General features: G+C 39.2%; 1 protein-coding gene across 2 annotated transcripts in view; it reads right to left on the bottom strand.

The window, feature by feature from the left end:
- The window catches only part of C3H10orf90 (chromosome 3 C10orf90 homolog), a 122,980-nt gene that overhangs the window by 61,533 nt on the left and 33,705 nt on the right, over positions 1-27,742 (bottom strand). Inside the window, exons 1-3 of one of the 2 annotated variants that reach the window (XM_042459021.1) lie at positions 18,026-18,106; positions 16,637-16,731; positions 8,991-10,092 (exon numbers count right to left, since the gene is read on the bottom strand). In XM_042459021.1, coding sequence (XP_042314955.1) covers positions 8,991-10,092; positions 16,637-16,731; positions 18,026-18,047 — 1,219 coding nt within the window. In that variant the 5' untranslated portion in view covers positions 18,048-18,106. Of the gene's footprint in view, positions 1-8,990; positions 10,093-16,636; positions 16,732-18,025; positions 18,107-27,742 lie in introns of those variants that run through there. The other variant, XM_042459020.1, reaches the window with a different exon arrangement.

Here is a 27,742-nt window from a genome sequence, read left to right as displayed (position 1 = left end):
TTTATTATTCTTTCATCATTTTACTATCTTGTTTCACTACTATAGTAAAATAGTTGCTCCATTTTAGAATCTTAGCATCACAGAGTTGGAAGAGACCACAAGAGGCAGCATCACATCATTCTTCACAAGGGAAAGATCCCATAATCTGTATGGGGAGAAGGCCAGTATTGGAAAAGTGCCCATCTGGAGGTCTGAAACTTCCTACCCCAAATTTTCATACTGGATAACAGCTGAGTTGATCCTACCGAAAGAGAATCCAAGGAAATACAAATGAGAAGCAATGCCAGCTGTTTACTAAAGTGATTTAAGGGTAACAACAGCTGTTACAGCTGCAGTGAGGAACATCATTGCCTGGGCCGGAAGGAGCAGAAAGAAATACAATAACAAACTTAATGGACGGGGGGGGGGGGGGGGGGGCAGGAGACTACATAAAAAAGACGTTAGTTCTATGACTGTGATTGAAAAACAGAACCAGTACTATAAGCATATGACACAATGTAAGTATGACATAATAGGACAGTTTCAATTTGTTAATGCTTCTGAGTTTATTTTGAAATTCTCCACCAAGCAAGGTAACCCTTGGATAGTATGCATAAAATTATACAGAGACTGAAACTAAAAATTAACAGAGGCACAAAAACTATTCTGTTATGTGTGCATTTTGTTAAGGAAAAAGCAACATGGGATATACAATGAGTGAAATAAAACATGTATGTGAGAGTCAGGATGACTCAGCAGAAGCAATTAGGAACCACACAGGTGTATAAGGTAATGCAATTAACAAGTCCTAAATGCCAAGGACAGAAATGCAAAGTGGATAATTGAACACACCTGAGAATTGTTAAGTGGTCAAGGCTGAGATGATGAAATCATTAATTATGGGATGAACCAAGAGAACCAATGAGAATGGTGTACACGCCCACTGGGTGGAAACAGAAAACAGTGGGTGGTATCTTGCATTGACTATAATAATGACTATGAATCCCAATGTATTTTGTGGGTAGTAGTGGAGGAGTATTGGATAGTTTTGGAGCTGTATATAGTAGAATAAAGTAGATCTTTTATATAAGACTACTGAGTTGTCTGGTGTCTTGGGTGAAGCTACAAGAGCCAGCTGGATCCTGAAGAAGTGTGAAGACTTCTGTGGAAGCAAGAGTGAGAAGGCTTGGAGAGTTTGTCAGGGTCTTCAGGCTATTCTCTGTAACTCTGCTGCTTTTGAGCAAAGCTTTAACCACTGACCAAAACTGGTCAGCGCCGGTGCGTAACAAGGTGGTGAGTTCGAGCCAGAGGTGAAGAGCTACAACTCCCATCATCCCTGACACATTTTTGGTTAAGAAATAACTTCAGTCCCTAATAGCTCTTGCCTTTTCTGACTCTAATTAATTGGCATCTGCGTTTCAGGCTTCCATTTTCTTTCCCCTCCCCTCAGGAATCTCAAATGTATCAAAAGATATGAGATAGCCTGCCTTTGGGCAGCATAGCTTGAGATGTATCAAAAAGCAGGGAAACAGTGTTCATCTCCCACACTTACCATCAAGCCTGCATTGCTGCAAGTTATTAAAGTGCACAGCCAAGCTATATTTGATATGCAGATTAGACTGGATCCCTCCCATATTTCATTTCAAGGTATAACTCAACAGCAGTACTAATGAAAGCTTGTGACTATTACTCATTTCCCACAATTTGTCACTTCTAAATGGCTGACATGTAATTGACTACTCATTACTTTTTTGGTCCCAACAAGAAAGGCCATGACCTTTGAGTCATTATTAATTAGCTCTATTAATAATGTTCCAAGCAGAATGAAGGCAGTAAGGTTACTAAAATATCTTATTACTGGATGGAAATCATTCAAAGGGCACAATCACGTTTTAGGCCAGAACATATGAAGCTGCTTCATCATGTGCAAGTATATCAGTCCAACAACCCCAAGACTGTCTATTTTGAAAGGAAGCAACTCTCCAAGATTACAGTGATCTGTGCAAATACTGTATCTGGTAAGAATTATGTATTGAATCATGGTCTACAACTGCCACCTTTCCAAAAGCTGTGCTTGAGATTTGCTTTGTATCTGTATGTGAAACCAAAAGGCCTAAATCCTATTATTAGCCCTGACTGGAACAGACCCATTGAATTAATTGGATTTACCATGTGTTGACTTGATGGTGTTACTGGGAGGTGGGGTGGGATGGAGTGGGGTGGACTGCACCACATGACACCTCAGAGGAGTTAGCATGAATTTTTATAGACTTAAGTCTACTTCCTCAGATGCATTTGGAAGTAGACGTAAATCTACGAAAGCTCATGCTGCCAGCTTCTTTCTTTCAGTTAGTCTCAAAGGTACTACAAGCTCTCTCTGCATACTGATTCTACAGACTAACATGGCTATATCTCTGAATTTTACCTCAGAGGAGGGTCATTCTTGGTGCTGAAGGGTAAAACACATGCCCTTCCCAACTGCTCCATCACTAAGCTTTCTCCCTGGAGAGGAAGCCTGGCAACAAAGCAGTGGTTCACCCCCAGCCCGGGTGAATGTGCCCCTTCTGTCCCCTCCCACTGCCTCACTTGTTCAACCAGGACAACACAGCATTGGGGAGGAGCAAAGGAGTCTGCTGCCACCTGCCCACCCTTCCAGGGTCTGGCCATACAGTGGGCAACTGGGTGGCTGGGGAGCAGGTGAGCAAGTTAGCAGGAGGGGTTGGGAAGCCACACACAGCCCATTGGCATCCCTCTATACTGAGTGACACCATAGCTAGTGATGCCAATGTGTTGACTCACTATTCAACAATTGATTCAATGGGTCTACTCTAGTTGGACTAACAAACACTAAAATAGTTAATGTACAATAATGAGTTGGCTAACAGTATGTGAGGTTTCTTATTCCAGGATTTCCCTGATACAACACATCATATGAGCTGTATTTAAGGAGGAAAGATTATATTATTTGCCATGTAGCTTTATCATGTTTGGACAAGAACCTAGCTTATTTGGTAGTCGCTAATGTAGTTTAGATCACCTCTCACAATGACCTACCCCAAACCAAACTTTTTGAGCTCAGACAAGTAGCATCTAAGAACGTAAACTGGTTCCTATTGGAACTACAGATAGCGGCAAGGGTGTTTTGCTTATCCACAAGTAGTCCTCTGATTAAAATGAATTTTCTCCGGGATCTCACAATGTAGCAGTAAAAGTGAGGTACATGATAGAATAATTGCACCTCCCCTTGTCTTAGAGGTGCCATGAATGGCAAAGTGAGTTCCATTCATGGATGAGCAGATGGTTCTCAGCATTTTACTTTCTTGGAGTGTAGTGGAGTCTCCTTCCTTGGAGGTCTTTCAACAGAGGCTGGATGGCCATCTGTCAGGGATGCTTTGATTGAGATTTCCTGCATGGCAGGGGATTGGACTGGATGCCCTTGCGGTCTCTTCCAACTACATAATTCTATGATTCTTGTGATAAGCTTGCTGGGGGAAAAGTGGCTTCTTGTTTCCTATTACTTTCAGGAGACCTATGAAGACATATCCTTAAAGACTTACTAGGTAACAAGCCCTTTGAAAAACTTCATGCAATCTGTAATATTTTAAGTCATCCAAAAGGATAAAAATAACTTAACATGAATATAAGTAGGCCTCATTTGACTCAATTATTAGAATATAGGCTATCTATTTTATTTTTTAGATTCAGTTATCTCTAGCTCACCAGCCATTTCTCTGAGTTGTTGGACTAAAGGGGGATTAACTTCAGTCACTGGATCCTGGTATATTGATCCCATCTCAAATGATTTCCACAACAGCTTATAATTCTATTTTTGAAGCAATGTCAGTTTGATTTGGGGCTGACCAGGTCAATTTAATTCCTTTGGAGGAAAAGACTAACTTCTATCATATCTGTCTTTTCATCATTTACTTTGGATATATGTGTTCCTAGCTGTGTTCTACATTTTCAAACGGAACAGTCAAACTACCCCTGCTACTTCATCCATCTTAATAATTAATGCACTTTGAAGATAATAAAACCTATTCACAATCACCAGGAGCACAGCTTCAGACAAATGTGGAAAAGTCTGAAATACTTCTCTGCCTTTGGGGTTAGTTTTGCTTACCTAATTTTCATCTTCCACTTACTATTTTTGGGGAACCTAGCACCTGAGCTTGAAGCTGTCCCTTTTTTAAAAAAAGCTTCAAGAACAAACTGTTCCCCATTAGGTTCAGCATATTTTCTATATTTACTTTTAGTGATATCTGCTGGTATTTAGAAGCTTGGTTTGCAGCAATAAATTAAAGTATATACACATCTTTATATTAGGCACAGTCCCATGCAAACAGTTTTTTGGTCTTGTGTTAAACAGAGTACTGCATGACCACAAAAGTCAACAAAATTTTATTTTTAAAAAATCATGCAGAGTTAGCAAATATAATAATAATCTCCAAGTGAAACTATAACAGAACTCTTAAACAGTGTTTCATACTGGAGTAAGAACTCCAGAATGGAATAGCTCCTTTCCAGGGGATAATAGTCAATGTGATCTGAGATGGTTAAAGAAAAATGCCCTCTGCCAATCCTGCATTGCAAAATATGAGTTACTTAACATAGGAGCATTTTATTTTATAATTCCTTTATCCCTAACTGACAGAAGCAATATGAACATATTTTTTTCTTTGTGCCAGCTCTAAAATTATTAATGTTTGCCCTTACCACTATCTGAATTAAATTCTAAATTGCTAAATTTCTCACAATTCTTTCCTAATTCCTGACTCTTGTGTTCTCTGTCTCTGGGGATTATCAGACGAGGGACATCCTGCCCCTATCTTGTCACGTTCCTGTCATTCCTGTGCAATCAAAAGGACTTTCAGACAGGATTCATGCTTATCCCATCTGGGAAATGTGAATAACAACAATCACACGAAAGGCTTTCAGATGAAGTTGTGCAGAACCCATCATTATCCCGCCATTAACCTGTCATTAAAGTGACGCTGGCATGCGTTTTGCATTAAGAGAAGTTCACGTTAATGCACTGTCGCTTTAATGACAGGTTAATGGTGGGATCAGCACTACAATTTGAGACCTTTCAAACCATCGCAATCATGGATAGGTTAAGGACAGGATAAGGGTGGGGAAGCAGTCTCATCCCTATTCCATCCCTGTGTGAAAATCTCCTCTGTCTCATTCACACACCAAGAAAGAGAGATGTCTTGTGCCACTGGAGATCATGAGGTGACTTAAAGCACAGTCCTAACTGGCCCAGATGGCCAAAGGCCAATGGAGGTGGCATTAATCCCTCTCAGTCTAAGGATGTTGGAAATTCCTTTGGATTGCCTTCTCTCTGGACTAACATGTGGCTGTGATCTTGGGCTGGAAGGGTTTTGAATCTTGCATAGCTTATCTAATCCTTCATGCCACCCTCTTTTTTACTTTGTTTCAATACTTCCACAAGAACATCCAAGCCAACTGAATAGTTCTACTGGCAGAAAGTCACATCTAATCTTGGCTATATCCACACTCCATAAACAATCCTCTTTGATACCTCTTTAACTGCCATGGCTTAGTGCTATGAGATTTTGGGAATTCCACAGCATTAAGCCATGGCAATTAAAGTGGTGTCAAACCGGATTATTTCCACAGTGTGGGGTGCAGCCCTTAGCTCCCTACAACTGGAACTTCTTTAGAGTTTTCAATGAAAGAAGGAGAAAAAGCAGAGGAGAGAATTTCATTATCAGCACTCAATTCAGGATCTAAAACTGTAAACCAGTTTGTTATAGGGATTCCTGCATTAGTTGGCTCAATATTATTATTTTTCTCCCAGATATACAGTGGGCCCTTGGTATCTGCTGGAATCTGCTTCCAGGACCCCTGTGGATACTCAAATCCATGGATGTTCAAGTCCCATTAAATACAGTGGCAGAGTGAAATGGTGTCTTATACAAAATGGCAAAAAACAGGTTTGCATTTGTAATTTATATTATTTTTTGATATTTTCAGCCTGTGGATGGTTGAATCCATGGATAAAAAATCTGTGGATAAGGAGGGCTGACTGTACATTCTGCTCTGTTTATCCATTCCTAGTTTAAGTGGATTCATCTTCTCTAGGTCTTTCTTTACCTCTCATTTAAAATTAGCCATTGGACTACATGAGGATAAATAAAGAAGAGGAGTAAACAAGTAGAAATAGGGTATGTCTTTTGCAAATAAACAATAAAGCATACAATACCAACATATAAAGTATAACATTTACTTTAATAATAAAACTTTAAACATTAAAATAATTAACCTAGGTACAATTTCTGCTTTAAAGTTGTATTCTTTAAAAAATGGAAGGAAAAACAAAACAAAACAAAAACGTTTCTGTCTGAATATTTTATTATTCCTGAGCAAAGTTTAACTGGCTTGTTTCTCATCTTTTTTTAAAAAAATGACAATGATTCTCATTCCCCTTCATGTAGGGTTTCATTACTGAACTCTCATTACACTTAGCAAACATTTCTTGAACAGTTAATGCTAAGTAGTTGTTGGGTTTTTTTTCTTCATGACAGTCTCTCTGAACAGAATTATTTCCATGAAATTTTCAGCAACAACAGCATCCCTTTGAAAAACATTAACTAGGAAGGGTGGGCTATATGAGAAATAGTTCTGTCACTACACAGATTTCTCTTAATAATGTTTAATATAACAGGGCAACCACTGAGATTTGAGCTCAGCAGCATCTGTTGGATGTATCAACATTATTAAAATGGATCTCACACACAGGCTTCTTTCAAAAGCATCTTTTTTTTAAAAAAAAGTACATTAGGTTAGGACAAACTGACACTAAGCACTGGAAGGGATCTGTAAACACTACATTCCCAAAGCTGACTGAGCATCTGACGCAGACAGGTTCCAGGTCAAGAACGAAGGAACACGGATCTGCCTTTTAACTTTCTGAAACTGCTCAGACAAGTCAGCTCAGTACTGCCTACTTCTCAGCACCTTTTTTTGGTCTTCCAGGAGACTCTTCTTTACATCTACTGCTGCATACTCTAAAAGATGTACATCCTACAAACTCTACAATGTGAATCAATCTTGAGGTCATAGAAAAGAGATTAAAGTGACAGGAGATCATCTAATGCAGGGGTGGGAATAGTGCAGTCCATGCCTGTCAACCCCCAAAAGTAAAGGTAAAATTAAAAGCAGTATATTTTGTCCCCACCCCCTCTAATCACCATATGGCATGCAAGAACACCCCAAATGTTTTGCCTCCTTTCCCCACCCAACCCTGAACTTGAAATGACATAACTTCTGCTGTGGAAAAACATACTGGCATGTGGTGCTGGGGAGTTGTTAGGGCAAAAAAAAAAAAAAAAAAAAAAAAAAAAGCCTTTTAGAGCTATGCCAAACTACTACATATTTTGTTCTTTTTTCTGATATATTGTAAAACACTAAATGCCTGATTATTAATTTTTTTAACAGGTTGCAAAGAGGGCATTATATTTTATATACCCCATTATTCTTGATTTTTATTGTACTGGGAGCACCTTTTTTGCCATTACCTTTAACTAAAGTAAAATTAGCACAGAAAATTAAAGGAAGTCAATGTGCAATTGGCCTTTCTGGTTAATATAAACAAATAGGGAGGCATGAGGTGGTATTAAACCTAAATCTGCAAGAAAGAAAAGACTTCAGCTTTGGATCCTGTACCGGGGCTCTTGACTTCCTGAAAGCAAACTTTCTTCTCTGTGCATGGGCCCATTCATAATATATATATCATTGTCAACATTGGAATACCATTAGGGACTTCAGTTCACAAAGGTATGATTTTACCATCTTCTTGTTCTAAAAATACCCACATAAACCCAAGTTGGCCTTCAGTATTATATTTTTAAGTCTTATCACAGTTTGGAAGACACATTTACATCAGTGGAAATGCGACAGTTTCACTCAGGGAGAAATCAAATGTTGACTTAGTGGACCACTGTTTGCATAATGGAACCAACCTTCCTTCCTTCCTTCCTTCCTTCCCATGTGACCTCCCATCTTCTCTGAAAGAAATTCAGGGGGACTTGGTGAGTAGAAGGGGAATCTCACCTTCCCCATTCTGCTGAGAGAAGCCTCCTCTCAGTGGAGGTGTATCCTGCATCCTGCTGGTTACCCACAAACCTAAGGAGCGGCATCCTTCATTGATATGGTGTGCAGGCCAACACTGTTCTATAAACTGTGCTGATTTAACAGATTTTGCTCACTAGCTCAAGTGTCAACCTGTAGTGGCAACATCCCTATTAATCCAGGGATGTAGATATGGGGGGAATGAGAGCATTGTCCTCTCTAAATAAGAATTCTGCCTCCTCAGATGAAATTTTTCTTTAGTCCTTGAATTTCTAGCATTGCAGTAACTTAAAACTCCAGTGGAATATTTAAAAATGCAGTGTATGCATCCACGAAGAGGGGCAGGATAAGGATAACAAGAGAATGCTAACACGGCTAATGTAGGAATCTAGGTATGAATGATTCAAAATGACTGTCTGTGTGCAGTGCTAATAATTTAGGAATTGAAGGAAAATGTCACTTGGTAGGGCAGAATTCTTATTTGGAGGAGCCGTGCGCTTATTTTGCAGCTCAAAACTCATGTGTTAATCCATCATAATCTAATAACTGGACATATTCTTTTGCATTAAGAATTCTTTGACATGTTATTTTTCATATTGGGCTCTACCAAAAAAAATAAAAAATAAATAAAAAAATTCAGGGCCCTGCCCATGTGCATTTGTAGGCAAAGAAAAAGAAAATTGGATTAATACATATAGATATTGTTACTAAAAGGTATGCTTGTGTAGTGGCTATATGAGAATTGGAACCCATGTACAAAACATAATATATAAAATGGTCCTCAAATTCACCCTGTGTTTATTGCATACAGAGGCATTTTTTAAAAATCCTACTGGCCCTGTTATATGGGTAATGTGATTTACTCTGTCCTGGATATCTGATCCAACAAGATTGAGTTTATTTAACCTACTCACCTTCATCATAGGTCCAGTGAGGCATGTGGGAAGACAATAAAGTGTGAGTGTCACTTGAATTTCCATCATTACTCTTCGTTGACCTTAAATGATCAAGTCCTTGAGGACTATCTGCAACTGACAGAGTCAGTGGAGAGGTATCTTTCCAGAGACATTCAGTCCCTAAAGATTCCTTTTCCAAAGTCTGTCTTCTAAGTGAATAGCTCTCCTTGAGATCTGCATTCCAAATTGCTTCTAGCAGTGGCTTGCCATGCTCTGGGAGCTTTGTCTTAAGTACTTCTGTGATTAACTCTCCATTAGCTAAACCATCCACTCCATCTGGTGTTAAACTGGGAGAACTGCAATTTAAACTGAAAGACACAACTGACCTATGAATTTTTTGGTTCCTAGTCTGAGGTTGATTGACAGGCACTGAGAGAGATTTGTCTACATAGTATATTGCATTTGGATTATGTTGGGAAATACTGAGGTGAAGACTTGAAGTAAAGGAAATTGGTGCTTCTTTGTTATGGTTGTTTCCAGGGGAGACCAGTCCATTCTCTTTGTTTTCTGTGTTAGAAATCCACCCACTCTTGCTCAGCTGTGGACAAGGTTCAGAAATCCTTATTTTGGTGGCATTTTTATTTTTACAACATCCTTGAGTGTCCAAAGGTCTACAAGGCTGATGCAGTCCAGTCCCCTTTGAAGCAGGAAGAGTGCTCATTGGCGATTTAATTTCCTGGCATTTCAAACAAGAAGAAGTATCCACCTGTGTTTTCCTGTTACAAGGTGGAACAACTTGTCGAGCAGTGATTGTGATGGAAGCAAAACCTTTCTTCTGCTTATGACATTGTCTTATCCCTTTGCTGTCAATGTCTGTTCCAAATGCACTGTCATCAGAAGTTATCTGAATGCCTAATCTTCTGGGAAGCAATATGAATGCTCTATTAATGTTGACTGAGCTATGATTAGCCAAAGATTGGTTCATGTGATAAGCATCAGACTGGGTGATTACTGACTGCATAGAGAAGGCAGCCTTGTTTTCTTTTGATTTATTCTCATTAATCATTTGTGAAATGAGTATAGATGAAATCATTTTTGCATTTGGTGATGGACAAGAGTCCTGAAAAGAAAAAGATCCAAATAATTAAAGAATTCTAAAAGAGTAAACACAAAGGAAAATGATTCTCAAAAGAATGTTTTGATAACATCTAATAGTTTTACACAAGGCTTCTTGTTACATTCTATGTGCTACAGCTTCACCTTAGATCAGTCTTTCTTTTTTTTAAAAAAAAAAGAATAGTAGCAAACCTTGGAAATACCCTCCTTCCAGCAAGAAGGAAAAAATGATCAATTTCATGCGCAAATTATACCATTGTAGAACTGTTTGTCTGAATGATTAATTGATTTGCTCTGTTGGGTGTATGGCCCTGTGTTTGTTTAACAATGTTTGTGCCAATGGTAACTGTCAATTTCAGATTATAACCTATGCCACACTGTGCTTTCATGCCAACCAGCTGAAATATTAAAGCGCTTTGAGCACTTACAGCCTCCAAGTGCATTGCAAAATCAATTACGTAGGTGGGCTATGATTTTCTATGGAGTGATTCTGTAGGAGTTCGGTCAGTGCTGTTGCACAAAAGCATCAAGTATGATTGGGGGAGGAGGATGACAATGTTTGCACTCTACCACCCACATCATGAATACATAGTACTACTATAATTTCTTAGAGTCCCATTTATTGCATTAGTGCCTTATTGTTTAGCATTCCTTCACTACACCAAACAGTAATAGCAGGGGAGGTGTATGCTCAATATGTATAGATGGTGACCTAGAATTAGATTTCAGACTATGACAGTCACCAAATCCCTTGACATAAACAGGATTTCCTTTAGACAATGTAGTTACCCTGGGACATCTTTCCTACATGCAGTTAAAATAACACACCACCAACATACTGCGCAAATTGTCCAGCAGTGGAAAACAAAGTCGATCAATTGGATGTAAGCGGGGGGGGGGATGCATTCAGCAGTGATTTCAGCCCTATGTTTTCATGTTCCTCCTTCTATCCAATCCTTCAATTCCATTTCATCTGAAAAAGGAATTTTCTATTTCAGCAGCAGCACCAACAACAAAACAGAGTCTGCATCAGGATTTTTGCCTTCTTTTTGCATTACACATTTCTAATGCTGGGCAGGTTCTTTATGCAGACCATATAACAGAGTAATACCTGCATACCTAAAAAAACCAGAAATACCTTGCTACATAGCTATGGCCTTGTTTGGGGAGCAACAACAATAAACAAACAAACAAAGGAAAGGTGGTTTCTGGGATTCATTTAGGCCAAAGATGGGCATCTGCCAGAGTTTAGGAGGCCTCAATGGTTCCCAAGCCCTAAAATGCCCCCCAACATTCCTTAGGGAGCATGAAGGGATTTCACATATTTTTGGCCCCAACATCTGGTCATTTCTTCTTTTTAAACAGGCTTCTCCTGAACCTGAAATGTCCTACGAAGTAAAAATGTGGTAAAATTCTCATGTCCCCAGAGAGCTTTGATGGCAATATATCTGTACCTACCTACCTACCTACCTACCTACCTATCTATCTATGGATCCTGAAAGGGTACCAGGGAATCACATGTGGCCCATGTGCTGACAGCAATCTTTGTTTCAATATGAGGAGTTTATTTTGAATATATTTGTCATACAACATTGTTGTACCTGTATTAAAGTTGCCATCTTTGGGTGTTCCATACCTGTGCCTTTCACATTATTTTGACATGCAGAAATGTTAGCACCTAAAATTTAAGTTTAAATTGGAGTGTGTGTGGGGGGGGTGTAATTTTTTTATTTTTGTACAACTTAATTTTTTAAGGTTTAGGAAAAGAGATTAAATGCTTAACTGCAGACACATTCAATGTGAGCTATTTCCCCCTCCTAATTCACTATGCACATCTGAAATAAGAAATTTTGAATTAATATTCCGTTTCACAATTTTACTAAAAGTCAGCATGGCTTGGGTTCTTTGTTCTCTCTTTGGATCTGTACAGGAATCTTAAATTATACTCTAACTTCAGCAGTCTAAGTTTCAGTAGGCTTCAAAGCAGGGATGGGATGAATATTTGAAAACATTTGAAGAATAAATTAAAAATCGGTCTCTGGAGTGTCAGGAAACCCTGATAAAGAGAATCATGGCCAGATGAAGAACCTTTATCCTGTACAAAAAAAGTGTACATTTTTTACACAGAACACAGCATCTTTTGTGCAGAAAGCTAATTTCCTGTAGAGAAATGTCACATTTTCTACAAAGATAGTGCCTTTTTTTTGGTGCCCTTCTCTGTATATGTTTGCAAAATAAATGCTGAATAATAGTCCTCAAAAACTGCAGTCGTCTACAACTATCATGCAGTGGGGACTGAAATGGTAAAATTATTCATTTGTGCCTATAAGAGTGAAATTTATAAATATGTAGATCTTTGTTCTGGTGCTTGTAAGCAAGAAAAAGCTTTCCAAGAAGACACATCAGCCTAATCAATATTGCTTTTTGGAATGTACAAGGAGACTGTTCAAGGAGATCTAGGATGGACTTTTAGCTTTTCGTGGGTAGTAGTGAAACCCAACATTTCCTTGCATCAAGAGCATTCTCACCCCTGGCATCACTTGGTGCAGGGTATGTGGTTTCTAATATGGAGGTGATGCAGGGCTTCCAGAGGCAGCGAGCAAGTCAGTATGACTGGGGGGGAGGGGGCACACTTGGCCTTCTTTGGTACCACTGTGTCATTCCCCTGATAAGGAGAACAACACAGTATCACCATGGTGGGGGCCCCTAACCGGGTACCACCCCTCTTCTGGGGTGTCACCTGGTGCAGTCTGCACCCCCTGCACTCCTATATTGATAACACTGCCTTGCATAAACCCATCATGCACCCCAGTACATGTCAAATATGATACATTAAATGCACAATGACATTTGAATGATGTTTTAAAAGCAGTAGATATGGGATACCTCAATTTGAAGCGTAGTGAGGGAGGGGTAACCTTGCCCATTTCCACAATGAACAAAAAAAACCACAAACTGGAAATCTGCTACAGCCACAAATAACAGTTTCTCTTCCAGGCCAAACAGTACCTTCAGAGGGAAGATTATCATTACTATTATGGAGTGGGAAGGATAAGTTGAACCTTCCTCATTTTGATGCACCCCATCTGTGTCTGTTTCTTCAAAAATAAAGTTATTTATTTATGATCACACATTAGCATTTAGGCAACTCTGGTCCCCATTCTTCTGACTAATAATAATAATAATAATAATAATAATAATAAAGTTTTATTTATATTTCTCGCCTCTCCCTGTGGATCGAGGCGGGATTACAACCAATAAAAGCCAACCGATACAATTACACAACCCATACTACATAAAATAATCAATTAAAATATGCCAAGATGCAATACAATCATCAACAAAGCCAAATCGTCATCTGTTTCTGTACTGTTGAATCAGGTGTAAAAAATTCTATAAGATCCACTATAAAAGATCAGGTGGATAGGCCCGCCGGAAGAGATCCATCTTAAGTGCCTTCTTAAAGACTTCTAAGGTGGTGATGAGACGGATCTCTTCTGGTAAGTTGTTCCAGAGTGTGGGGGCCGCGGCTGTGAATGCTTTACGGGAAGTTGTAATTAGTCTGGTCTTTGTATATTCCAATAAATTATTCCCGGATGTTCAGAGGAGACCTTGACATGCAAGACAATGTAGAAACATTTCCATAAATATAAAATGACTGAAAACCATTTGTGTTTCAGTTCCATCCAATGCTAAATGCAATTAAATGGAAATGATTGCAGAACAAACACTCTAATCAACTATTTCTGAGTGTCAAATACAGGTATTAGAATGTTGAATATCTGATTAGCTGGAACATCATCAACATCAAAATTTACAAAGGAGAATTCCAAGGAGAATTTTTCAATGAAAATTAATCTCAATTCTACATAAAAGCAGGCTGAAAAGAATAGTACCAATGCTCCCTAATTTCAACTGCCTTTTCCTCTTTCTTTCTGTCTGTGTGCCTGATACAATCTACAAAACAGTGACACCATGGAAATCCCATTGAAATGAATAGGGGCATCAATATTATTTTAACCAGACAGAATCTGGTTACAGAATCCCCCAGTGTCTTAATCGGGTGGGTAAAATCGTGAGAAGTGTAGCTGGATATGCACATGCTCATGTGCAGGGGTGAGAGTAGCATCTACTCCCTTTGTTCTTCACAGTGCAAAATGTTTTTGAAGTTCCCTGCATTTAAAAAAATCAGCATTCAATGCAGTATAAAAGAATGATGCAGCACAGTGAGGGAGAAGCAACGAGGAAAAGAAAGCAGTCAGGCCAGCATGATGTGTGCATATACTTGCAGATGAATAAAGGTAACAATCCATAACCACTTTGTTGTGGCTGCCATTGTTGTGTAGTATTTATAAAACTGTAGCAATGAATGAGAAATCCCATAATGACAGCACAAGGTCAAAAAACAACAACAACAACACACTACCACTTACAAGTAACTAGGATTCTAAACCAAGAGATTTAATTGTTTTTCTCAACTACAAAGATAACTAACAAAGTCATAGATGGCAGTTAGTTCAAGGTTGATTGTCTAACTGTGAAAGTGGGACCATTAAGGCTGTTTACCTTGTGTTAGGCAGTGATAAATTATTGTTCACTATTTCTGCACTTTGTCCCATTTTATCATAGATATTATTCAGCCAACCTAGTAAGTAATGCTTAATGTATGGCCTACAAACAAGACCTGTGCTCAACCCTCTGCGCAAGAGCTCAGAAGAAACATTCTGAGGCCAAATTTGCATGCCAATAGTATCCTCATGACAGCTAATACAGGGAGTCATTCATAAGGCGATGCCACTGGCAGTGAATGGTGACCAACAAGTAGATACACTTATAGGCAGAAACTGCACGATGGCAACAACAACAACAACAACAAGAAAACCTCAAAGGAAGCTAGAGTTAATACATTATGTAAAAATGCAACTAATGACTGGCCACCACCAGCATTCACTATGGGCTGCCTTTTCTGCAATTCATGAGCAGTACTTTCTTCTTCCACCATCTCACCCCATGAGCCAACAGTCACACACTAAATTTGCCAGCAAATAACTGATCCAGTGCTCGTGCAAGGACAAACTAAGGGAATGAGTAGGGACATCCTATTTCTGGCAAAGCTCAGGCTGGGAAAATCTCAAGGCTGAAGTACAGGCAGCACAAGGCCTAAACCAAGGGAACAAACAGAGCAGTTAATTCAGATGAGGCTTATCTGCAAACAGGGTCAAAATAATTCAGAGTCTAGCATAAAGGGGGTCTGATATAACAGCACTCATGAGCCAACCCCCCTCCCCCAAAAACAAACAAAAAACAAACAAACCAACAAGCGTGAGCAAGGATTAGAACCAGTATATGGGCATTGCTGCCAGCAGCTTTCCTTTTCCAGAACTGAGGATCAGTAGTTCTCAGAGAATCCCCTACACTTTAGGTGTATGCATTTAGGAAAGAGGGGCCTTACTTATGAATTTTACATGTGCAAAGATTTTCTTGACAGATAGGCACTTCTTCAAAGATTACCTTGCTTGTCTTCCTGGAACTGACAGCTCCTTAAGCTTGGAAGTTATCCTGACTCAAGGCAGAGACCCTCATCCCTCCTGCCAAAGGCTGAGGGTTATTGGGATGGCCTATCCTCTGTCACCTGGCAAGCTGTGGTTCATTTTTATTGGAAGTGTCACCCAGGAGGGATGTGATAAAGGGTTATTTTATGAAAAGTTTGCCAGTTGACCATGTCTTTTAGAACAGAACTCAGAAACATTACTAAAAGAATAAAGACACTCATTTGCCTTTTTGAAAGAATAATGAGTAACATAACACATCAGTGTTTTTACTTTTTAAATAGCAAAGGACAATACCACAGTATACTGTTATAGTACTATTATTCCACTTTTACTGCAATGGTTGCCTCCTTGCCATGCTTTGCTGGTTTCTTCTTCCTTTCCTGCTTCAGACAGCACTTGGTTTTGGCCTCTGGGAGAAGAAAAGGGGCCCATTCCTAGCTGGTAAATGTCCTGCATGGTTTCTTTTTCTACACCAGGGTAATGGCACAATGTATGGCTCCCCAATAACACAAATGATGCTGTACCTCAAATGCCACAGGACTGGGCTTTAAATGTTACATGAAAACTGACTTTGACAAATACGTTTCTTTTGGCATTTTTCAGACGGAGGCATAGCATTTGCTTTTGTGCAACACAGTAAGCCCATAGGCTATGTTTTCTGAAAGACAACTGATACTCTGCATAAAATCTGCCAAGCCCCTTGACTTGTAACACTGAACCAGCAATGTTTGTCAAGAATATGTTTTTCCTTCCAGCATGCATGGTGCTTTCCTTTCTCAGGAACGTGAAAGGTATATGAATTAATAAATATGCTGCCAGCAGAATTGTAACATCTAGCCGCCACTTTACTTTTCGGCTGAGTAAGTGAAATCCAACTAAACACAGAGCAAAAGGTAACATGCTGCATACAGATAAATCATAATTTTCAAAACATCAATGCATGCCATTGACTAACTCAATGGAAGCTGCTTCTTTGTCTAGTTTGACTCTTTTTACCTTTGTCCAGTTTGACTCTTTCTTTGCAGCTTTATAATACTGAACAGTTTTAGGTGCTTCCCAAGCATTAGTTCTGTGCTGATTTTCTCTGATTCCTAATTTAAAAAAAGGAAAGATAGGTTACTTGAAATCACACAATAGTACAGGAAAGTTCATTTCTATGCATAAAAGTGAGTAGGACTAACAGATATGATCTGGGATGCAATTTTCTGAGAAATCATAATATCTCTTTGCTCACACATGACGTAGATAAAATCCCACAGGGGATCCCTTGGTGTCACTTGTACATCTATCAGCAACAAATTCGCACTTTCGACTGAGAATATTTTGGTGTTTAAGGATTCTGTGGATGGACTTTGTTTCAGGATGGATGTCTGAGTTCTGTGGGTTTTTTAATTTTAAAAGAATGAACATGTAAAATACCTTTTGTACGGTTAGAGCTTCATATAGACTATTCAGGAATTTTCAATCTAGTTTATCTAGCTCAGAGTTTTCTACTTTGACTGGCAGTTTCTCCACAATGTCTTATATAGAGATTGGACTTTTCCTTAGCCTTATGCACTAGGCTGCATCTGCACTGAAAAATAATACAGTTTGACACCAATTTAACTGCCATGGATCCATGCTATAGAATTCAGAGACTTGTACTTTTATGAGATATTTAGCCTTCTCTGTAAGAGCACTCTGATGCCACACCAAACTACAAATCCCAGGATTTCATAGCATTGAGCCACAGAAGTTAAAGCAGTGTCAAACTGCATTATTTCTGCAGTGCAGAGGCAGCCCTAGATACTGGAAAGCAAGGAAACCTGCAACTTCAACCAGGCTAAGCTGAAAATATTTTGCTGCTTGAAGCCAAGGACAAAATGTTGCTCCTTCCACCATCCATGTACGAAAAAGAAAAGAAAAACCTGGCAACTGAATCTTACTATAATGCCAGATGTGTGATAGCATCCTCTATCACAACTGGCAATGGCAGGAGAGTTTTGGTGGGATAGCTGCAAAGAAGAGTTCCATCCTTCAAGAGAGGGACATACTCAGGAAGAACGGCTTGAGGTTAGAGGCAGTCATGGCTCTTCCCACCCCAAACATCTGCTGCCTTTGGTGAGAGCCTCCTTTTTCCTGATGTGAAGTCCAGCCTTGCCTGGAACAAACTATTTAATGTTCTGTTTTTGGCCCCCATTGTTAAGGCTGTAAATTCCTTGGGAAATGTAACTGTTCTCTTAAGAATCTTACGTACATGAATATTAATCTAGAATCCAAGATAGAAGATTTATTCCTCTCTCACTGTAAAATCCAAGAGAGAGGATTTATTTCCCTGTCTGTCAGATGCACAGAGAGACTTTGGTTACCTTATAAATAGTAGAAGGGGGGGAAAGAAAACCTCACCTTCATAGATTCCATGGCTCATATTTCACTAAAAATTTAGAGACCACACAAGATAAATAAATTGTAGATTCAAAGGCAGCTGAACAGTCACAGCTAAAGATCCTGGATGGCTCCAGACAATGTTTTCAGCCTCTTGCTGCACTGGCAAAAGTATATCAGTAACATCTAATACTGAGTGGAATGTTTATTCAATATGTTACCATGACAGTTGGACTAAGATTCTCCCTTTAGAGCTTGCATGATAAGAAATGGCAATCACTTTGGTTTGGTTTTGATGTCTCAGGAAGCTTTTGAAGCAGAAAGTTAACCCACAAAGCTAGAAGGTCAATCTGAAATTGAACTGAAATCTGGGGCAATTCCTCCTCTATAGGGAGACAACAATTGGGTGACTGATAAATTAAATTAATCTATTTTCAAAGTGCCCCCCCCCCCAGTTATTGGAGGCAGTTGGTTGCAATCATATGAACAACTCAAGTAAACACCATTGTGTGTGTATATGTCTTCAAACCACCTGTCAACGTAAGGTGACCCCATGAATTTCATAAGGTTTTCTTAAGATAGGAATGTTCAGAGATGGTTTTACCAGTTCCTTCCTCTGAACTATAGCCTACACCATCTGGCATTCATTAGTGGTCTCCCATCCAAGTACTAACCAGGGCTGACCTTGCTTAGCTTCCAAGATCATTCAAGATCTGGCATCTTTATAGAGTATTTAGACAGAAGCACTATTTTGTTGTTGTTGTCGTGTGCCTTCAAGTCATTTCTGTCTTAGGGCAACCCTAAGGCAAACCTATCACGTGGTTTTCTTGGCAAGATTTCTTCAAAGGAAGTTGGGTTTTTGCCTTTCTCTGAGGCTGAGAGAAAGTGACTTGCTCAAGGTCACTTAATAGGCTTCTGCTGATGAGCTGGAATTCAAACACTAGTCTCCAGAGTGGTAGTCAAACCACTACTCCATGCTGGCTTGACAGAAGTACCTTTACTACCAAGTAAATATGCATAGAGAGCCAGTGTGATGTAATGCTTTGAGCATTGGGCAATGACTTTGGAAATCAGGGATCAATGGCCTGCTCAGCCATGGAAATACACTGGGTGACCTTAGGCGAGTCACACACTCTCAACCCCATAAAATCCCATGATAGGTTCACTTTTGGGTTGCAATAAGTCAGAAATGACTTGAAGGCACACAACAGCAGCAAGAACAACAACAACAACAACAACAACTATGCATAGGTTTGCACTGTCAGATTCCTTTAACTGGGGCCCAGCTCTAAATTGCATGCCCACAGTCATGTATCAAAAGACAATCCTAACTCAAAGGTGTGCTAACTCTAAAAACCTCTTGTGGTAACTGAACTGACCTTATGGCTGCATAACTCCTTTCTCTTGGCTGATTCTAGAGCTTAGCCAGCAGTTGAGCCAAAAAGGGGTGGAGAAAGGGCAGAGCTTTTGGACACAGCTCAGGGGCATAACCACTATGTCAGTGCAAATCTAGGACAGTCAAAAAATAAGATTGCCAGATTGAAAACTGGAGCAGGCTCCCATAACATTAATGGTTGTGTGGACCCAGTGTGGAATAGTGGTTTGAGTGTTGGACTACAACTCTGGAGACCAGGGTTCGATTCCCAGTTCAGCCATAAAAGTCACTGGGTGACCCTGGGTAAGTCACACTCTCTCAACCTGAGAGGATGGCAATGGCAAGCCTCCTCTGAACAACTCTTGCCATGAAAATCCCAGGTTTGCCATAGGGTTGCCATAAGTCAGAAATGACTTGAAGGTACACAATAACAACAAGAGAATTACAGCAAATGTTGGTTATTACCAAACCAGGTAACAAGCAAAACCTGCTGAAATTTTATACAGTAATTAAAGGTACAGGAGCTCTTTCCAGTTTTCACTTTGGCAATCCTATAAATAAATTCCAAAATTCCTCTAGAAGAAATTTGGACTCAAAATAACTTCTGCAAGCCCAGTACAGCTGGTCTTCATCCAACTAGGTGAGTTAAAAGGGGACTCAACCTTTATTTGAAAGTCTCTATTGGACAGGAGCTTGAACAAGACTAAATCACAGCAGCAGTTTTCAAAGAGATAGCTGTGTTAATCTGTTGTAGTATGAAAGGTAAAAATAGGGGAAGGAGAGTAAAGGACTCAAGTAGCACCTTTAAGACTAATAGATTTATTTTAGCATGAGCTTTTGTCCATTTTTTTTCAGTTGCACTGTTAAGGTGAAATTAAAGCCACATGTTTTTATTCCCAGTTGTGGGAATAGGATGGAATGTAATAAGATACAGAAAAATTCTATTTGTGACCCTGGACATAAATCTTCTAAGAGTTGTGTGAGATAATGTCAGACTTTCAAGCAGCTGGCAGTGGCAGCATAATCAGATGGCTAGTTCAGAAATCAGCTCTTAAATTGAGCTGATAAACTCACAAAGCCTTGCCTAGAATTAGGTATTGGGTACAAAAAAACCAAAACCTAATACTTGTGAAAGTATAAATGTATATACTATGAATATGTTCAGGCTTCTGTACTCTGTTCCCTTTTGAGGGCAAAACAACAGCACTCGGTAGAACTTGCTGCTTCCAAGGGTGAAATCCACTGTCGCATACTGTGAAGACAAAAAACCTGGTGGAAGAAAAGGGAGACAAGAGTTTCTTCTGTGCATTCCCTCATACTAGAATACTTAGCCTCACATCTGGTCTCTACTGCTGTTGTTCAAATGTTTTGGTTGCTAACATGCATCCAAAGGCCAGCATCTGTGTAGCTGATTTTTGCAAGTGCTTTCCCTTTCAGGCATCTTGAAACTGTAATATTTAGGCCTGCAGGGTTCCTGATAGCACAGGCTGCACTCCTGGTGTTCAAAGTCTGATAGATGCAGCTCCAAGAAGGAAATTTGGTGTCGCGGAAAAGGCAGTGTACCAGTGAGCAACAAAACTGATTTTTAAAAAATCTGAATGCCACTCCTCCAATCATATTACCTCTTGCAACAGTAAATAACAATGCAGGATTAATATCCAGTTTCCATACATTCTTTCCATATTCTCAAAAAAACCCATCCCAATTGCAATGCATGCCAATAAATGTAACCAGCTAATACAAGATTATAGAAGCTATCGCAGTCACATTATAATACTAAACTGTAACTAGATTCTATTTTGGCTTTTCCAGAACATGTCTGAAGCTCTTCAAAAGCCTGCAAAACCATTTTGAGTACAGACCACAGAGGAAACAGAAAATGAGTCTGTGTGTACCATGAGTACCAGAGAGCCCTGAAATACCATGGTCTTGAGTGACAACCCTGGAATGACTAGATGTCTTTTACAAGCTGGAAAGATTCATTGTGAGTACAAAATGTTCACGATAAGTTCAACCTTCTACTTTAAAATTCTTCTTATGGACTTATTAATATGATGCAAGTGATAGTCTTCTAGAAGCAAAGCTGAGGGGCTAACCCTGTCACAACCACTTACATGGAAAAGAATCAGTACATTTTTAAAAAATGAAAATGGGATAATTTATGGCAGAAAAAGAAAATGGAAGGAAGCAGTTTCTGCTCACCAATGCGTTTACGGTTAGAGTTCCCCTAGGCTTGAGACCTGGCATGTTCTTTGGAAGACTGTGCCCTCCAACTGTCCTGATTTGACAGGTACAGTCCTGATTAATTCTCTGTCATCCCACATTTTCAACTGGTTTAACAAATTCTCCTCCTCTGCTCCTTGTCCTCATCTTACTTCAGATGCTGGAAACAGAGTTCAATGTGCAAAAATAGTTTGCCCTGAGTTAATTCACCAGAGGAGAGATGAGAGGAGCAAGTGCAATCTTACCCTTCCTCGTAGACTCAGGCAAAAGCAAACCCCTGCAGCCTTTCGAAGCTTGTATGTTCTTCCTCATTAATAATTTTTTGCTTTCTTGACCACATTGTGATATTGCTTTGCCACTTATGTCCTGGTTTTTATCTATCACACTGGGGAAAAGCCGTTATTATAAAGGCATTTTCCTGACAAAATCACAAGATCTTGGCTAAGATTTTCAGACAAGGTTGCAATTAGAGAGGACTTATCCCAGGGAGAAACAGGAGTGCTCCAGCAACAAACCAGTCATGGGATTTCCCTGTGAATGGTTTGTTGCTTGAGCATTCAAATTTCTTCCTTCTCTAATTGCGATGTGTCTGAAAATCTTTGCCATGATCTTGTGACTTGGCTGGGAAAATGCCTTTTTAATCCCAGCTTAAATCCCATCTTTCCCCCAGTGTGATAAAGTCCTATGAAATGTTGGAAGGTATGGAAGACATTCCTTCAAACTTCATGCTGGGAAGGGAAAGCATAACGTATATCCAACCAGAACCACACTTGTCTCTTACTTTTGCAGGTTGAGCTTTAAGCAGGAACTTCTCTAGTTTGAACTTCACCAAAAGAAGGAATTAGCTAGAACTAGGATGTAACACATCAATAACAACAACATTGCATGCAATATGTTACTTTTGGGGCTAACAAAGGCATGACACTCATTTTAAGAAATGGTTTACCAACTGGTAACATAGTAATTTTAAGAGTGCAGAGAGTGACATCTATCATATCAAAACATTCTTTTGAGGGTGATTGGGGGGAATTTAGGGCCTTCTCTCTATTTTTATGTTTGTAAAAAATAAATAATAGTAACATGTTAGGAACATTTTACTTGTAAAATAGCAAATTTTTAATGCTAATGCATTACTTTTCAACATTTCGGTCTGTGACACTCACTAGAAAATGAAATGACCTTGATATAAGTCAAAGAAAGGAAACTAAGGTATGGGTTGTGTTCTTCTCCCTTTCTGTAAAACATAATGAAAGCCATTAATGGGTCTTACACATCTTGAAGCAATAACTGCCTGCCTGCAGAGAAGATTATAGAGTTTGACCTGAAACAGACAATTATGCTCCATTCGGTTATCACAATCCTTAAAGGTAGCTCCCATTTGATGTCAGGGACTTATCAAGGTGCTGTCAAGAGTATTACTTGTTTAGGGTCCATCTATAGTAGGCCCTCAGCAGAAAGAAATGCCAGGCCTTATTCTACAGAAAATATATTTGTTCTAAATATGTTTACTAGGACATAATTCAGGTAAATTCTCAACCCCCACCAGTTCTAATTTTCAGATTGTAATCCTGTAAAAAGCATGTTATTATTGCTGTTGTTCTGTGTCTTCAAGCCATTTCTGACTTATATGACCCTAAGAAAACCTGTCACAGGGTTTTCTTGGCAAGATTTGTTCAGAGGGAGCTTTGCCTTTGCCTCCCTCTGAGGCTGAAATAATGCCCTAGGTCACCCAGTGGGTTTCCATGGCTGAGCAGGGATTTGAACCCTGGTTTCCATTAGCCATTGCTTATTACTGAGATAGACCAATGGTCTAATACAGTGATGTCCAAACTCTGGCCCTCCAGTTGTTTTGGACTTCAACTCCCAGAAGCCTCAGCCACATTGGCCAATGGTTTGGGATTCTGGGAGCTGAAGTCCAAAACACCTGGAGGGCCAGAGTTTGGACATCACTGGTCTAATACAATATTAAGATGATTCCAGTGTTACAGAGTTGTAGCTTCCTATTCTAGTCTTAGCCTTATTATTCATATATATTCTTAGCCATATACATTATGAAACTCTTATATGAAAGCTGAGTCAGATGAAGCAAATTCTGTTATTATGATTGGGAAGGATTGGGAGAGTAGGTTTTTCAGCGTATGCTCCAAAAACAGCTCGGCGGATTGACCTGAAATTTGACAATGTAGAAGAAGTCAGTCTGAGACTGGTCTGTGCTCATTTTGAGAAACACTAAGAAATGGCTCATTTACAGGTGTTTAAAGTTTTATGAGTGACCTCTAGCACTGGGAGAGGTATTCTCTTTTCCCCCTTAGAGTTTCCTGGGCTTAGATTTGCCAGATGATTTCTTCAATCATGCAGCTTCTTCCAGGAAAAAGAAAAAAGATCTGGTGCATGCTGTGCCCCAGTAATAGTATAAAGTGCTCCTCTTTTTAATTTAAAAATTGTCTTATTATTTAATTTATTTATACCCCACCTTTCTCTCAGTAATGAGACTCAAGGTAGCTAACTACAGGGTGTATTGAAAAACAATACAGATTAAAACTATACAAAAGCTTCATTAAAATATGTTTTTTTTAAAAAAACAGTTAAATCAAAACATTAAACATCAATACATTAAAATTCATTAAAATAATATACAAATCTTAAAGCAGCATCACACAGTGTTAAAAGTCTGATCCACTCAGCTTCCAAAAATCTAGTGGTATAAAAATATCTTATAATATAATAATAACTTTATTACAGCCATTTGGCCAGCACAATTACAAAATTCCAATTAAAAACATAACTTAATTTTATACCATAGGTTCATGTACAGGCAGATTGGATAAAAATATCTTAATTTGCTGGTGGAAGTACAGCAAGGACAGGGCCATTCTCCCAAAGGAATGAGTTCCAAGGTCTGGGAGCAGCCACGAAGTGGGCCTTCTTCCTTATTTCCTCCAAACAAGCCTGAGAACATGGAGACTCATTTTAATTTAATTGGTTTGGATCCATTTTATCAAGCAGACATCACAAGCTCTGTCCTGAACTTACTGTTATGTAGGAGAGAGCTGTATACAAAAGGAGGGAGTATTGCTGGTTAGCCCTGAGATAGGACAGAGTATGTGGAACAATGGTAGCTGGTCATCCCCATGAAATGTTATTCTGTACCTTAGAGGAGTTATTCAAGGCTCTGAATCTATTTTAGAAAACCTTGGATATTGCCTGTAAAGTTGGGACTCAAACCCAGAACCTTTTCCATTAACAGGGGCATCACTTACACAAGAGGTGGGCAAACTCAGCAGCTCTGAGAGCCAATTTTCTGTTCCTGGGTGAGTATTTGGGATACATAGACTGCCAAAAATGAAATAAACAACAACAAATCAGGAGTAGGTTTTTTCATTTCAAAATTGGGCATTTGTTTATGTTCAACTATGTGAGGGTGCAGTGGTCTCCAACCCAGTTAAGTGAAAGGGTGAAACACTGCTTTCTGAGACTCTTAGAAGAGAGGGAACAAGCAATTTTTGGGGCCAGGAATTTTTTTGTCTGGAGTTGTTTTGTTGTTGTTGTGTGCCTTTGAGTCATTTCCAACCTACGGAGACCCTAAGGTATTCCTGGCAAGATTTGTTCAGGGGAGGTTTTCCATTACCTTCCTCTGAGGCTGAGAAAATGTGATTTGCCCAAGGTCACCTAGTGAGTTTGATGGCTGAGCAGGGGATCAAACCTTGGTTTCCAGAGTCATTGTTCAACACTCAGACCACTATGCTACACAGGTAGGGGGTTGTGAAAACATCCACATATAGTTTCAGGACTTCAATTTGCTCCCCCCCCCCCTCTGATTTAGACAAAATGGATGTGATTGGAGGCAGTGTGGTGTAGTGGTTTTAGTGTTGGATTAGGGCTCTGAAGAATTGAAAGTTCCAAATCCCTGCTCAACCACTGGGGGATCTTGGGGAAGTCACACTCAGCCATAGAGAAAAGCAATGGTAAACCTCAATTAAACAAATCTTGCCAAGAAACCCCTATGATAAGGTTGCCATAAATCAGAATCAATGTAAAGGTACATAAGAACAACAAATGGAACCATATGCTATAGTTAGTTCCAGATGTGCTGGCTAACTGTCAAAAGCAGAATGTTGGACCTAAGTCTGAGATGTTTCAGTTTCCTGTATGACATGTTCAAACTGTTGGTGTAATATGTCTTTAAACAACAGAAAAATATTTCGATTGACAGGTGATAGTTGAGAGTAGAGGGTTGAAATGTTCGTTTGATTGAGAGTTATGGTTGAAGCAGCAGTGTGTAGTTTATTGCTCTATGTGTGTGGTCTAGGTTTGGAGATGTGAAACAGACTTTGAAGTTAATTATAACTCAGAGAGGTGTATATATTTATGTAAATTTGCAGCCCTATATAAATAAAGCTTAATAATAATAATAATAATAATAATAATAATAATAATAAATGTATGCCATATTATATTGTATATATATTATAATTGAAAATAAAAGCCTCTGGGAACTTTGGATGAATCAACTGTCTTTGATTGTTTTCTTTTAAGTAGGAAAAGTGGTCAGTGTATTGCCAATACCAATAGCTGGGGCTTTTGCTTTTATATTCTGCTGTGTACATTGTTTTTGGTTGTAGCTGGATGATTTTTACCCAGACTGCACTAGGAGTTGGCCTTGTCTCAAATATGTTACTGGCTGACACAAACTACAATTTAAGTTACTGTTCCATCTTCTCAGTAACCAACCAATATAAAATTCAAATTTTCTGTCCTTCATACTCCTTTTCTCTCTCCCTATCTACCATTCATTTCAACTCCTTCCTTCCTTCCAACCTTTCTGTCCAACCAAGTCCCACTTCCACATATTTCTATTGTACTGCGCAAGTGAGGATCTGCTGCTGTTGACATAAGTCCCATTCAAAGGATGTGGCCCAGCCTTGTGCCACAGGATGTGTTAACCAAAGAGGAACTGGTCAAGCTCAGCTCTGAGATTCACTTGAAATTGGAAACGCTTCTATAACAAAGCTATGTGCAAGTGAATTGCGCAAGTAACCCCAGTTTGCTTGCAGTAACATCCCAATTGGCAGTACGTTATTGAATTTGTTATATGGGATAATAATGTAGATCTGTGATGAGAGAGGAATTTGTGCAGAAATCAAAGAACTGTGTAGTATCATGAGGTCCAACCAATCAGCTATATGATGCTCTCCCCCCCCCCCCTTCTCTAGCTTCTAAGATAAAGGACTTTATCACATGTGGCTTTTAAACTGCCATTAAAGTTGTAAAACAGCACCTTTGGCAATACATGTTACACGACACAATCTCTGTCTTGTCACTGCCTTGACTCAAAGCGTTGTTAGAAAGCACATTGTCATTGATGGAGGGAAACCCATTCAACAACGTCCCAAATGTGCTCTTGTAGCATTAGTCCTCAGTTGTGAGAAGTTCCTCCTGTGGCAGTTCCAGTATTGGGCAGTCATGTGGTGTCAGTGTCTCCTCTTCTCTCCCTGTGCCCCCTCTGCCTCAATATTCCCAAGCAGTTGGTTTTCTTTTAAAAAAAAAAAAACTAAAATTTTATTATCTTTTTTTTGGTGTGTGTTTATTTACAATCATACTTCTGGAATTGCATTAACGTGAAAGGCACACTGGGTAGGGCATAGGACAGAAAGGTGGGATTCGGGAGGAGAGGGAAGACAATACAAAGACTCAGTCATGCTATTGAAAACACTGTCATCCAGAATGCTCCCAAACCAGTTGCTTTTATTGTATCCAGTTGCTTTTACTAAGTGAGAATGGATCTCATGTGATAAACCTCAGAGAATCAGTCATGAGCCACATTTATTTTCCCATGCAACATGAAGGAGAGAGACCTGTTTTCTAAAAGAGGCCAATCCCTAGGTCCCAGCTACAGTACTTATGTGCTGTGTGTGTAGCGTTTCAGATAGTATACCCTGAGACATCTTTATTCTCTTAGGCATTTTAAATGAAATGAATTTTTTAGCTCTGATGGGAAAAGAAGCTGCACTTTAAACACTCTACTTGAGTCATTCATTCTGCTGCCTGAATTAGTTTTGAAGTGGTACTGTATCTGGAATTTAATTGTAGATTTAATTCATCAGTATTTTAATTATGTGATTGTATGTTATTAGAATGTC

The sequence above is a fragment of the Sceloporus undulatus genome, chromosome 3, assembly GCF_019175285.1.
Source record: "Sceloporus undulatus isolate JIND9_A2432 ecotype Alabama chromosome 3, SceUnd_v1.1, whole genome shotgun sequence".
Lineage (NCBI taxonomy): Eukaryota > Metazoa > Chordata > Lepidosauria > Squamata > Phrynosomatidae > Sceloporus > Sceloporus undulatus.
Note: the sequence above shows the minus strand (reverse complement) of the source record. Positions and strands in the feature narration are given on the sequence as shown.